The sequence below is a fragment of the Zingiber officinale genome, chromosome 1B, assembly GCF_018446385.1.
Source record: "Zingiber officinale cultivar Zhangliang chromosome 1B, Zo_v1.1, whole genome shotgun sequence".
Classification (NCBI taxonomy): domain Eukaryota; kingdom Viridiplantae; phylum Streptophyta; class Magnoliopsida; order Zingiberales; family Zingiberaceae; genus Zingiber; species Zingiber officinale.
Window position 1 is genome coordinate 24,806,276 of NC_055986.1, and position 14,609 is coordinate 24,820,884.

The 14,609-nt window shown below is 37.5% G+C and overlaps 1 protein-coding gene across 1 annotated transcript; it reads right to left on the reverse strand.

Annotated features, from left to right (window-relative positions):
• Positions 1–6,619: 6,619 nt before the first annotated feature.
• LOC122034198 (ethylene-responsive transcription factor 8-like) lies at positions 6,620–7,525 on the reverse strand. The gene has a single exon (XM_042593371.1). It carries the CDS (start codon positions 7,523–7,525, stop codon positions 6,620–6,622), a length of 906 nt encoding a protein of 301 aa, XP_042449305.1.
• Positions 7,526–14,609: the final 7,084 nt, after the last annotated feature.

The window sequence follows — 14,609 nt, forward strand, 5'->3', positions numbered from 1 at the left end:
TGCTTGTCACATTGAACAATGAATGTTTTCATTGGTGTGTTCTTCTGTGAAACTTGAATCCATGAAGTTATCATGTGAGTATTCATTTCTACATGAGGTTTAAAATTGTTATCTGATTTATTTAGCACAATGCGAGTGGAGAAATTGACGTAGGATTTAGAACTGGAGCAATTACTCTATGAGGTTAATTGTTTATTAAATTTCTCCATAATCGTTTATTACTCTATGAGGTCGTATCCTTGTTGACTCCGTCGTATGTCTTTTCCCCGACTCCATAATCTTTTGTCTTTATCATCTGGCCTCTTTTCCATAAGAAAAAGGCTAGTCTGTACATACTCGTTTCCATTTGGCAATGCAGAGCATGTGAGTCTGACAAGCCCGCATGCCACATCTCGTCAGGCCCAACTTGGTCTAGTTGACATCTCTATTAACCAATTCAAACAACGGGTAGAATTGCTTTATTGTTTTACATATTGGACAGGTGGAGATAATATGTCAGATAGATGATTTTGGCGTTGATTAGGAGATCTTGAATTAGGGAAAAAAGTGTTCTGTTTTTATCCTTGACACATATAGGGTAAAAGAGCGTTGGAATAAGAACCACGAGTTATTGTTATAGGTTATTCGATTCTCAAGTCAATACAGTAGTTGAGGAAAAATGTAGAGAAGAGCATGCGTATATCAAAATATGAGTGTATTTACGTACTTGATTCATGGAAAGAATTTTTTTTATTGTGTCTCTCATCATCTCAGTAATAATGAGATCATGGTCCTCTTGAAAATAAATTAAAGCTTTAATGTTTTTTAAAAATAAATATTAAAAATATTATTAAAGACATCTAATTTTATTAGTAAAATTTAAAATAATAGTTTTATATATTACCAATGATTATTTATACAATCAAAAGGAATGATAAATTAGGTCACATAGTAATAATTTTATCAGGTGTCAAACCTCACTTTTTTATTAGTAAAATTTATAAAAAATAAAAAAATATTTTATGTTAACTAATTTGACAATGATTAATAAATTATTATAATATTATTAATATATATTTTAATTGTTATTTTTTAAAAAAAATTATCAATTAATTTTAACTTCGAGGTAAGTCTTGATGTAACGGTAAAAATTATTATTATCTGACCAAGATATAATAGGTTCAAGTAATAGTCTAGTAGATATAGATAATGCGTACAATAGACTCATCCTTAGGATCTCATATTGGCAGGACCTTAGTGAACCAAACTATCTTTTATCAATTTTAACTCAGATAAATCATCAATTATATTTATTTAGTCAAAAATATTTAGATAGTAATATCAACGACAAATTATTAAAAGAAAGGTGTGCATAATAAAAGACCAAGGACACTATAATAATAGTAAAAAAAATGATAATAAAGGAATAGAGAGAAAGAAAAATAAAATTTAGAAAGAAATAATAGTACAACTAATATACTGTTGAAAAACTTTCAAAAATATTTTTATAAAAAAAATTAATTAAGTATAACATTTTAAATTTATTAACAGGACTTAATTTTAATTATTAAATTAAATTTTTATCAGTAAAAACTTAAAAATTATGAGTCAAATTTTAATAAAAAAATAAAAATAAATTACCAACCAAATCTAACTTTAATATTAAAAATTTAAAATTATCAATCAAATCTAATACAAGTAAAAAAAGTAAAAAAAATAAAAATGATCAAATTTAATTTTAATCTATAAAAAACAAAAAATTATTGGTTAAATCTAAAAATTAAAAATTATTGATCAAATATAATTTAGCTAGTAAAAAATTAAAATTATCGATGAAAATAAATCTTGACTAAAATTTATTTTAACTATAATTTTAAATATTTAATATCCAAATTAATATTATATATATATATATAGGGGCCCTAAGCATAGGCCTTAATGGCCTATGCCTTGAGCCAACCCTGCAAGAAATATACGATGCAAGAAGATGTCGGGTAATGGAAGGTGTACAGTCTTCCGTTAAGGAATCTTCCGTTATACATATATGAATAGTCTTTTATAACTTTCGTAATAATGATAGAAATTGAGCAGTCATCCTTATAAGAAAGCTCTGTTGCATGTATATGTCAAAAATCAGAATATTTTTTGGTGAATAGCTGTTATTTTCTGACGAGTTATTTTGATTCCCTAATAATATTGTCCCATGGATTTAGCCGACTGAGGTATCCTAGTTGGATCTTTAGCCGATCTTCTGTATACTGTGATGCATGTTTCTGAAGGGTGGGGATCCAAGTCCTGAAAGATCTGATCGATCCTTGGATTGATCGACTTATATGCTATGATACTTGCCTTGAAAATGCTCTACGATATGGAAGTCTAGTCGGATCTATGTTTGATCGAGTTTGTAATGAGAATTGCCTCATGCATTTGCCTTGTGTATACATATGTGAGATGGGAACACCTAGCCATGATAACCTGACCGACCTTATGACCGACTGACTATATGAAGGGATACTAACACATGAGAAGTGGGGGAATTGAGACCCGGAGGTCCGACCGACTATTGGACCGACCATCTATACATTGAGAATTGTATTGTAGAGCTGATTAGTTTACTGAACATCTTGGCTCTGCAAGTCAGACCGGGTCTCATCCTAGCCGGCTATATGTTAGGAGATTGTCTTTGCTGCGTGCTGAGAGAATACTTCTGGAGGACGGGGAACTAAGCCCCATATGCTTGCCCGACACTAGGGTTGTTCGGATTTATCTTGTATAGCTTGGCATCAAGTGGAGTGATAAGTTCTCCCAGTTCGGCCGCCTCTTGGGGCTGACTGACTGTATACAGAGAGACTTGTACCTATAGAATAAGGAACTAATTCCCTTAAGTCCGACTGACTACTGGGTCGGTTGACTTTATGCTGAGAGCCATAGCGCTAATGAGGAGTTAAGTTTTGATGAGAATAACCCGTTCAGATTCATATATTTTAACATTGACAACCACCTCACCCTGACTTTAGCCACCATCTCATTTTGACTTTGACTGACACGTCATCTTTGGGTCCACTTATAATATACCACATCAATAGCCTCCCTTCAAGTCTAGTCGAAGGAGGCTAATGTCCAACTGATTGGACCTGAGTCTAATTTCTGCCTGATCACCTGATTTGCTGGGTCGACAGGATGATCATGCTTCAGCTTACCCATTACTACTAGAGTTAACTTTATTTTTCTCCAAAAAATGCATATCAGACACTTGATATGATAAGCAATGTACCGATGATACGCGGGAAAACACTTTTAGCGAAATGATTTAGGTTGTATCGTCCATCATAAATGTCTATTCATGGGTAAGGCCACATGTCCCATTACCTTATTCTTTGAAGTGATAGCTGATATATGTCTTTTCATATGGACCAACTTCCTTTTTAAACTAATGCTAGGGATGCATTGAGGATTAGTATGGACAAATACATCAAGAGGAAGTCAAACTAGCACTTTAGGTTAAGGTTCAATTGAATCATTTAGCCAATTTTAGATTTTGTGATAAACTTGGGATTGCTGATAGATATATTTTTTAAATGTATTTTTCACAAGTAGACATGGGTAAAATATACCTCTTTACAAAATTTCTAATTTTTTGGATGTCTATGGAATTATTGGTGTATTTCTGAAATCGGGTAAAAAATGTTGATTGGACTGGTGCAATTACTAGTCGACTAGTAATAATATTTTTCAACCATAGAATGCCTCTGTGAGTGTGTATCAATGAGGGCAGACGACTGGTGTTTGAGGCAGTCGACTGATACCAGTCTAAGACTATTTTTCAACACTGATTTTGATTGAGACAATTCGCATAGGTGTATGAGATCTTAGGGAGATAAATACACAAGTTTAGGTCAATTTGGATGATTAAGTTTCGACAATTGGGATATTGTTGGAAATTTTTAATGTTAGACAAAGGGGGAAAAGTAAGGTTTAGTTGGGAAAATCTTAGATGTCTTTGTGTAAGGGGAGTCTTATGATAGGTTCTTAAATATCCCTATGGTAAAATTCCTAGCTCAATGAGGAGTTTAGGTGTACGGGGAGCATTGGGATAGGTTTCAATGCATGTTTGCATTTTTGACTTGGTGGTGTAAGTCCAAGTGTGTAATCTTAACAATGTAAAGTCCATTCGACGTTGTAAGTCCAAGTGTGTAGCCTTGACAATGTAAGTCCATTTGGTGGTATAAGACCAAGTGTGTAGCCTTGGCAACGTAAGTCCATTTGTTATTAGCATATTATTTTTTCTATTATGTTTTTCCTAACTTAAATGTATTGCCAAATATAAAAAAGGGAGAGATTGCTAGAGCAATCCCAATGGTCGGTGTGACCATGTGTTTTGATATTTGGGCAAAGAGTTTAAGTTAGATTCATCCTTATATTTGATATGTGTATATGAGTGTGCAGGTTTACAGAATACACATATGACTCAATTTGATGGCTTCGGGTCCGGTGAAGGATGGAGCATCCGAGGGACCGTGGATAAGGCAGCAAGGACAAGGGCTGAGGGAAGTAACTTCGAGGCATACATGAAGGATGACATTGGGGACGAGTCACAGGCTTGAATATATCCGAGGGACAAGAGCCAAAGGGAGTAGGCTTGAAGGCAAGAGGTCAAGGCTGCAAAAGAAGAGTCAAGTCAGTCGGGAAGGTCCAAGTGCTAAGAGAAATGTACTCGGGAAGGAGAATCTTAGGTTTAGGGTTGTACTAGTCAATTGATGTATGTACCAGTCGACTAGTAGTCAAGCTGGAGAGAACATAATGCTTCTGTTCTCTCAACCGAAGTGAAGCAACCGATTGGTCCTAGCACTAGTCGACTGGTATCGAACCGTTGGAGCTATAGCGATCGAATTCCACAAAGGACCAGTCTACTGGTGTTGACACCAGTCGACTAATAACGATAGTTTCAGCTTGGCTATTTTCCCAAGCTCTATATAATGGAGCTTGTGATGGTTGACTTTGGTTGACGAAATTGGACTTGGTTAAAGTCTAATTAGAGTCTCCAAGCCTAAGCAACAATCCGTGTGTTCTTGGTCGAGTTGTGGCAAGGTTTCTCCACCGACAAGGAGGATTGTGATAGTCGGAGTTTTCAATGACTAATCCACTGAAGGATTGAGGAGATCGTCCGCCTTACGGATAGCTGTAGAGTAGGAGCAAGTTATCTTCGAACCACGTAAACGATCATGTATCTTGGTTTGCTTTCTTGTCTTGCCTTTAGCTTTTATATTTGTATTTGTATTTGTTTATTTTCCGCTGTGCACTAACGAATACATAGAAAGTGATCAACTTGGGGTCAACGTCTATTCAAGTCTCCTTCTAGTCGACCATCCGATCCCCTACATTCAGTGCCAAAAGATGTCGACTAATGGAAGGTGTACAATCTTCCACTGAGGAATCTTCCATTACATGTGTATGAACAACCTTTTGTAACATCCACAATAATGATAGAAATTGAGTAGTCATCCTCATAAGAAGGTTTTGTTGCATGTATGTGTCAGATATTAGAATATTCCCTGGTGAATAGTTGTTATTTACTGATGGGTTGTTGTGATTTCATGATAATATTATCCCCTAGATGTAGCCCGACTGAATCTTTAGCCGACCGAGGTATCCTGGCCGAATCTTTAGTCGACCTACTATATACTGTGATGTCTGTCTATAAAGGGTGGGTATCCAAGTCCCAAAAGATCCAATCTATCCTTGGATCGATCAGTCATATGCTATGAGACTTACCCTAAAATGCTCTGTGATCTGGAAGTCTGGCTGGATCTACATCTGACCTGGTTTGTAATGAGAATTGTTTTATGTTTTTGCCTTGTGTATACATATATGAGATGGGAATATCTAGCCATGAAAACCTGACTAACCTTATGACCAACCAACTATATAAAGGGAGATTGACATATGAGAAGTGGGGAATCGAGATTCAGAGGTTCGACCGGCTAAACGTTGAGAATTATATTATAGAGCTGATTAGTATACTGAACATCTTGGCTCTCCAAGTTCAACCGGATTTCATCTTGGCTAGCTATATGCTAAGATATTGCCTTTGTTATATGTTGAGAGGATATTTATGAAAGATGAGGAGCTAAGCCTCGTATTTCCGGCCGACATTAGGATGGTTCGGGTTTATTTTGTATATCTTGGCATCAAATAAAGTGATAAGTTCTCTCAGTCCGACCGGCCCAAGGGTCGGCTGATCGTATATAGAAAGACTTATACCCAAAGAATGTAGAACTAAATTCCTTAAATCCGGCTGATGTATATTGGGTCTTGGTAAAAATAATACTGAATGAAAAATTGGGTCTTGGTAAAAATAATCCGTTCAGATGTATATATTCTGACATTATCTATCATTTCACCACTACCATCCTATCTTAACCTTGCCTAACACGATTTTTGGGTCCACTTACAGCCTACCGCATCATGCCCTTCTGCAATATCCAGTCAAAACACAACTAGACTTCTTGATTCCTTATTCGAATCCAAATTATATTTCTTAATTTCTTAAACATATCCAATCCGATGTAAACAACAATAAAGGGAAGGACCGCAGCTTTTGCTGCAGCCATGTTCAGCTAAAGAAGCCGGCGAGCAAGTTTCAATATTTCCAAACCCCACTCATGTTCGTCAGTGGGGCTACATCAAGGAACAGAGGATCAACGAACGCCGGCGAGGAAACAGAGGAAGCAGGTAACCAAGGCGAAGCAATAGAGCTACCATCGTCCACACTGTCGAAGGGGCTTGTTGCCGGAATCCTTTGGCTTTGGTAGTAGTCTCCACTTCCTGGTAGTGGTAGTAGTAACCTCGAGCAATCACCCAACGCTGCCGTCGTCGTCGTAGACGGAACATAGTTAGGAACAAGGAATTGAACCGCTGGGGAAACAGAGGACGGGGGAGGCCGGTGAAGGTGGACGTGCTCGGGGAAGTTGACCTTTGCTCGGCTTCCCTTGAATCGAATCGCAGCGGCGTCGTAGGCCCACGCCGCGTCCTCCGCAGTTGCGAAGGTCCCCAGCCACACTCTGGCGGCCTTATGCGGGTCGCGGATCTCCGCTGCCCATTTTCCCCACGGCCTCCTCCTGACGCCGCGGTACTTTCTCTCGCCGATTTCCGCTGACGTGTCCCCTTCCGTTGCTTCTGTCGGAACTTGACAGCTTCCGGCACCCCCAAAACAAGATTCGTAATACTTCACTCCCACCCCCGGCAGCAGCTCCTCTCTAGCCCTTTTCTGTCCGGCCTCGTCGCCGGAGGACATGGGAGAGTAAGAGGAGGATACACAAGATGACGAAGAAGAGGGCGAAGCAGAAGAAGAGGGAGAGGCCGACGTGGACTCCCTGGACACGACATGGACCAAGGCCGACACCATGGTCGACGTCTCCCAAGCCAAGAGGCTGCCGGAGAGCAACCACGCTGCAGGATTCTCGTCGATCCCGGACACTACTGCTCCGGAGAATCCATGATCACCGGAGATGAAGGGGAGACTTGCCACTTCGTTTTCGTGGTACATGGCTGACTCGTGAAGGGCTGCGGCTTTAAAACTGAGTGGCGGAAGGCGGGTATTTAAAACAAATGCAAAGCACGTTTTCGATGACGGCCCAGTATGTGATTGGGTGGGAGATGCCGTTCACACACTCTTTTATGGTAGGTATGTGTTCTATGGAATCAGTCGTAGATTAGGAACAAAGTCAGCGGTACTAGATTCTAAAATATCTAACGTCGACAAAAGTCATCGCGACCACGGCCGACATGCACTAATGCTAAGTGTTTTACCATCCGTATTTTAGGGGGTTAAATTTAAAATGCATTTGCACTTTAATATTCATTAAAAATCGTATTTATTCGATTATAACCTCAAAGAAAATTATAATAGATTTTTTTTACCTAATAACTGATTTGATAATAACCCCAATTATATTGTGTACAGACTGAATACTTTTTGTACCCTTTAAACTTCAACCTAGACTAAAGAATTTCACAGAACATATATATACATACTTTACTTATTTCCCTTTTTTTTTTTTTTGTTGTTGCAAACTGTTTAAGTTTAATATATATAAATAAGAAGTATGTCGACCATGATTTATGATTTTGAGAAAATAGACACTTGTGGCCCCTCGGGGTCAAGCTTTTGGAATATGTTGGAAGTGTTTTAGGTGCGGTGTATCTTCATTCTGTTTTGTTGTTTACGATGCTTATTAACATAAATAGGTCCCATCTTTTAAATTTATTTATTATTTACCCTGAGGCCGACTAAGTTATATATTCTTGGATGATACTAACAATTAACTTTAGATGAATTCATAAAACACAAATAGTTAAGAAAAGTTTAATGCCATTCCTTTTGACATCCATCGTGATGTGGTTGGTGAAAATAACTATGTTTTGGTGTGTGAAAATGCTGACCAAATAATTAATTGACATCGCTAATCGCCCATCCCTCTAATTAAAACAATAGAACATTCTCTTGATAACTTGACATTTGACCCGAGTTAAATACTTAAATTCCCCGCGGAAGAAAAATATCCACAAAGACAGCTACATCTTCGTTGCCATCTGTGGAAGCAGAATGAAGTTGTCTCACGCTCAACGTCCTTGATTTCTATACCGTGGATTCTGAATATAAAATCTGTTTATTTTCTTGGGCAAAAGTTAAAAGGATAAATCCCACTTTTAATAAAAAAATATATTAAAAGGAGTCTCATCTTAATATTTTTAATGTTTATATTATCCAACTGGATTTCATATTATTATTTCCCATTTAAATCCTGAGTCTATTAGACACGATGTAGCAATTATGCATTCATATTTGTTATACAGATTATAATAACTATGATTTTATAGTTAATACCATACATATTTAACTTATTTGAAAATATTCACATCATATCAACAATGAAATCGTAGTTATTATCATATGAAATTGACATGTTCACATAATATTTAGGTTATAGTAGCTATCAAACCATAGCTGCTCCAACATGTGTAGTAGCTACCAAACTAAGTAGGCATCCTCTAGTCCGTAAATTATGGATTAGGGGATGGTCCATTGCATGAGGACCCTTGATTTAGATAGACTCCACCTTTAAATAGGTAGGGTCCATCCAAATCAAGAGTCTAAAAAAGTGGACCATCTTCTGGTCCGTAATTTACGGACCAGAGGATCCATCCTCATCAAATTGTACCTAATACAATATGTTTAGCAACTATGATTTTATAGTTGTTACAACACATTCAATCTGCTCCATCAAATATTTATATTCTAGTCGTTATCAATGTAGTAGCTATGATTTTGTAGTTGTTATAATATGTCAGACTGATTCATATATGTGTAGTAGCTATTGTTTTATAGTTGTTATAATATAGATTGGACATAATCATTTAATATTTATATCCTAATAACTACCAATGTAGTAGCTATATAGTTTTATAATTGTTATAATGTGTCTGACTTGTTTAGAATTTAAATGAAAAATTTAGGTGAGAGATAATAATAAGAACCGAAGAGTAATTGATAACTATATATCAAAGCAAAAGATGACATTACTCATCCCAAATAATTTAATATCATAGCTCCATAATAAAATATAGATCGAAAAATCGCTCTATTAATTTTTTTTACTGGGAAGTAACAGTCACTAGTGGCACAAGGAAAGAAAGGGAACATCGGGAAAGATGTTCGAGTTGAGTTGGCAAAGATGACTCTGCTTGCCCAGTGCCTCCATCAATTTATTCATGATCAACACGGAGGAGAAAGTAAATTCTAGATGAAAATAATGAGTGACATACGACGGAGGAGGGAAAGATGTTGAAGTCGAGCCTGAGGGCCCTAACTCTAGAAATTGAGGCATCGTTCGAGTCAAAATGCAAGTTCAAGGCTTCCAGATGCAAATAAGAATTGCTGGAGTTGAACTTGGCATATTGCTGGTGCTCTATGTCAATGCTAGTGATGGAGAACAGTCAATCACGGATGCTTGAAGACGACGACCGAGGGGATAATGGGTGTTGACCTGTCACTAGCATAGCCGACTTATTGAAATCGTGCCACAACAAATGTAAAAAAATGGCATAAGGAGAAATCGAAGAAGAATTAATTGAGAGAAAAGGATAATGAATTATCACGGTTCATGTGTTTACGCCATAGAACTCTCTATTAAAATTATTTTATATATATATATATATAACTAACACTCAAGTCATATATATAGTATTTGGATAAAAATATAATAAGTAAACCTAAAAGCCTTAAACTCCCTGCGCCTCTGGCACGGGGCACGGGGCACGGCTAGGCCATGTCCGAGCATGGCCGTTCACTCATATCCAAATATGGCCAAGACGTGTCTGATAGCATGATTGTACCTGTGCAAATAGAGGCATGGCCTGGCCGTGCCTTCGAGCATGGCTTGGTCATGCCTTCGAGCATGACTGTGTCTTATGATGGTCAAATATGAGTCATCGTCAACAATCTTCACCTTAACGAGTATCCATCTCTTTGGAGAACTACAAGCATTTGAGAAGAACTCCTAAAACGTCGAGTTTGGGCTACCTCCATCTAGCAACTAGATAAAGTTCAATCAATACTTGAACTTTTCTATGGTAACTGGTGTACTTTTCCGCAGCTCCCTCATCCTTCGGACGCACCGAGCCCGTCGGCTCCCTTCCCGTGTCGTCCTTCTCGCTAGTTGCGTCTTCCGCTCGACTTCTTGCATTCCTAAGCTCCTGCACACTCAGACACAGAGATCAAACACAAAGCAGGACCTAACCAACTTGGTTGATCACATCAAAACAACCACGAGGTCTAACAATCTCCCCCTTTTTGATGTGCATCAACTCAAGTTCAAGTTAAGGTAAAAATAGACAAACAGTAATTTTAAAGAAAATTACTAAATTAACATGTTAAGCATAAATTTGTAATAAATAAAATTACAACTATTTAATTAAGAGTTAAACAAAAATTTTTAAAAATATTTTTAAAACTCAGAGTTATTAAAAAAAACTCTCTCCCCCTACACTTGTACCTATCTCTCCTCCTTTGATCACAGGAAAAAAAACGGGGTAATAATAAGAGAATATGAATTTTTTTTTAAAAAAAAAATCCAAGTAAAATGAATTTTTAGAATTTTCTAGAAAAAAAATTCTAAGCAAACTAAATTTTTAGAATTTAAAAAAATCTAAGTAAAATGAATTTTTAGAATTTTTTAGAAAAGAAATTTATAAGTAAACTGAATTTTTAGAATTTTCTAGAAAAGAAATTTTTAAGTAAATCGAATTTTTAGAATTTTCAAGAAAATGTTTGAAAAACTTTCAAAGCATTATTTAATTCTAGTTTAAATATTTTTTCAGAAAGTTAATTAAACATTTTATTTCAATATTTCAGCTTCCAGGTCGTGGCGAGGCACTAGGCCTTCTTGGTTATTAGAGCAACAACCACTTCCTTAGACAAAGCCTCATAAAGAAATTTTAACATTTAATTTTCTTACTGGAAGCTTTAATAATAAAAGAAATTTATTCTAATAAGTCTTTTGGAACCCAATAGAGGTTCCTTCCTACTAGATTAATTAGAAACTTAGGGGGTATATAATTCTTGGGAATTTTCCTAAGTTGACCTTGATGATGTTTAACATACCAGTTTAATTTTCCATAAATCTTAAGTTTTGACTTTTGAAAAACATTTGTTTTAAAACATGCATCAGTCTTCGATTTTTCAATTTCATCTTTCAATTTTGCATTCTCTAATTTCAAATGTTCATTTTCCTTTTCTAATTTATCTAACTCTTTAGAAATGGCTTTAATAAAGCGAAAGGACTGAGTAGGGGTAAGATTACGCAGCTGACTTACCTGACTTGGTGATGCTCCCCCTTCACTGTAGCTTTCCTCTTCTGATGTTCCTCCCCCTTCATCTATGCTCATCTCTGAGCTTGACTCTTCTTCCAGCTGATGGTTAGCCATTAGCGCTAACCCCGAGAAGGCTTCGACGTCTAATTCGGAAGAAGACGAATCTGACCAAGTGGCCTTCGGGTTCTTGTGCTTGAAGGATTCTGATTTCTTGTACTTTGTCTTTTCCTTCTCTTTCTCCTTTTTCTTTAATTTTGGACAGTCATCTTTGATGTGTCCTTCTTCGTTGCAGTTGTAGCAATGAACCGTTCTTTTTCTTTGCTGATGCCTCTTTGTCTGCGATCTAAATTTATTAGAATTAAAAAAATTATTGAAGCGTCTTACCAATAGTGCCGCTTTAGATTGGTCGATCGAGGCTTCGGAGTCATAATCATTTATTCTTGCCTTTAAGGCAATGTTCTGACTTGTTTTCTCCACTTCATTGGACTCTGCAATCCGAGATTCATGAAGTTCAAAAGTTGAAAATAAATTTTCTAAAGTACTTACCTCGAAGTCCTTAGAGATGTAGTATGCATCTACTAAGGAGGCCCACTCGGGAGTTCTCGGGAAGGCGTTGAGCGCGTACTGGATCGAGTCCCGGTTCGTTACTTTTTGTCCAAGGTTGCTTAGTTGAGTTATTAGCTCCTTAATACTTACTTGGAGTTGTGCTACCTTCTCTCCATTGTTCATCCGGAGGTTCATAAGCTGGGTCCGAAGGATGTCGCGTCTTGCTAGCTTTGCTTTTGAGGTGCCTTCGTGGAGCTCCAGGAATTTATCCCAGAGGTCTTTAGCGGAGTCGTAACTTCCAATCCGACTTACCTCCTGGGGCGGCTGAACACTGAGCAGGTGAAATTCGGCCTTTCCGTTGGCCACGCAATCGGCCTGCTCCTTCTTTGTCCAGTTGCACTCTTCTTTATCTTTTGGCGCTGCATATCCATACTTCATTATTAAAAGTATATCAAATTTAGTTTTAAAAAATACCTCCATTTTTCGCTTCCAAGTAGCGAAGTCTTCATCAAACTTTGGGGGATGAATGTTCACGCCGGCCATCGTCCTGATCTTTGTGCTTCAGTCGGTGGTTAGTCCTTCTGAGGTTGTCGGACTCTGATACCACTTATTGGTGCAGCGGAGGCCGACAACAAGGGGGTGAATTGCCTGAAAAATTAAAATTATACCCTCCTTGTGCTTTCAACTCAAAAATGCAATAGCAATAATAAAATAACTGAAACAAAGAAACAGAAATAAAACAGAGACTCAGCAGTTAACCTAGTTACAACAAAAAATGTTGTTAATCCAGGGCGATGAAAAGCGCACTATAAAAAGTCTCCTTTACTGAAGGTGGAGAAGCCTTTTACACTCTAACAGCTCAGAACTATTGCTAGGAATGAATACAGAGTTGATTGAACAATTGATCTCTAATTCCTAGGTCTATGGGTCCTTTTATAGGCCCTGGAAACTCTATCTCATAGGTCTAAGGCGCCTCCAATAGAGGTCCAAGGCGCCTCCAATGAGTTGTTCGGATAGAACTCTATCCGAACCTCAACGGTCATTTTGACCTGGCTCAAGGCGCCTTCAACAAGCAATGAAGGCGTCTTCAACAAGCAATGAAGGCGCCTTCAATGTTGAAGGTGCCTTCAATGTTGAAGGTGTCTTCAATGCATGTTTAAGGTGGCTTCAAGGTTCCTGCTATAAATACCTTCCTGCTTGCATGGTATAAATAGTTTCCAGCCCCTTTTGACTTCTTTTCTTCTTCACTTTGACTTCCAAATCTCCGTTTGCTTAGGTGATTTCGGCCAACTGAAATAGGGCTCACCCGAACCCAATTTTCAGCCTTCTCCTCGAGCAGCCTTCCTCCCCGGCTTAATGCCCCTTGAACGCCACACACGTTTTTCTCGCCCACCGGTGTACTCTTCCGCAGCTCTCTCATCCTTCGGACGCACCGAGCCCGTCGGCTCCCTTCCCGTGTCGCCCTTCTCACTAGCTGCGTCTTCCGCTCAACTTCCTGCGCTCCTAAGCTCTTGCACACTCAGACACAGGGATCAAACACAAAGCAGGACCTAACCAACTTGGTTGATCACGTCAAAATAACCACGGGGTCTAATAGTTAGTAGCTAAAGGGTTCAACCAAGTAGAAGGGTTAGACTATGATGAGATATATGCCCTTATAGCAAGACTTGAATCCATTAGGATACTGTTGGCCTATGCAGCACATAAAGGATTCAAGCTTTATCAAATGGATGTAAAATCCACTTTCTTAAATAGATTTATCAAAGAAGAGGTGTATGTAAGTCAACCCCCCGGATTTGAGGACTTAGAATATCCAAATAATGTCTTTAGGCTAAAAAATGCCCTATATGGACTAAAACAAGCACCTAGGGATTGGTATGAATGTCTATCCAATTATATAATATCTAAAGGGTTCAACCAAGGTCAAATAGATCCAGCCCTATTTGTAAAAACCCTAGAAAATGATATTTTTATAGCTCAAATATATGTAGACGATATAATTTTTGGCTCAACGAACTCCAAATTTTTAAAATAATTTACCAAATTAATGGAAAATGAATTTGAAATGAGTCTAGTAGGTGAACTTAACTTTTTCTTAGGTTTACAAATTAAACAAACCAAAGGTGGAATTTACATCTATCAAACTAAATATGCTAAGGAATTAGTTAGAAAATTTGGAATGGAAAACTCAAAAATTATTAATACACCAATAG

Coding starts and splice junctions, on each gene's coding strand:
- LOC122034198 (XM_042593371.1), bottom strand. CDS start 7,525: ATGTACCACGAAAACGAAGTGGCAAGTCTCCCCTTCATCTCCGGTGAT.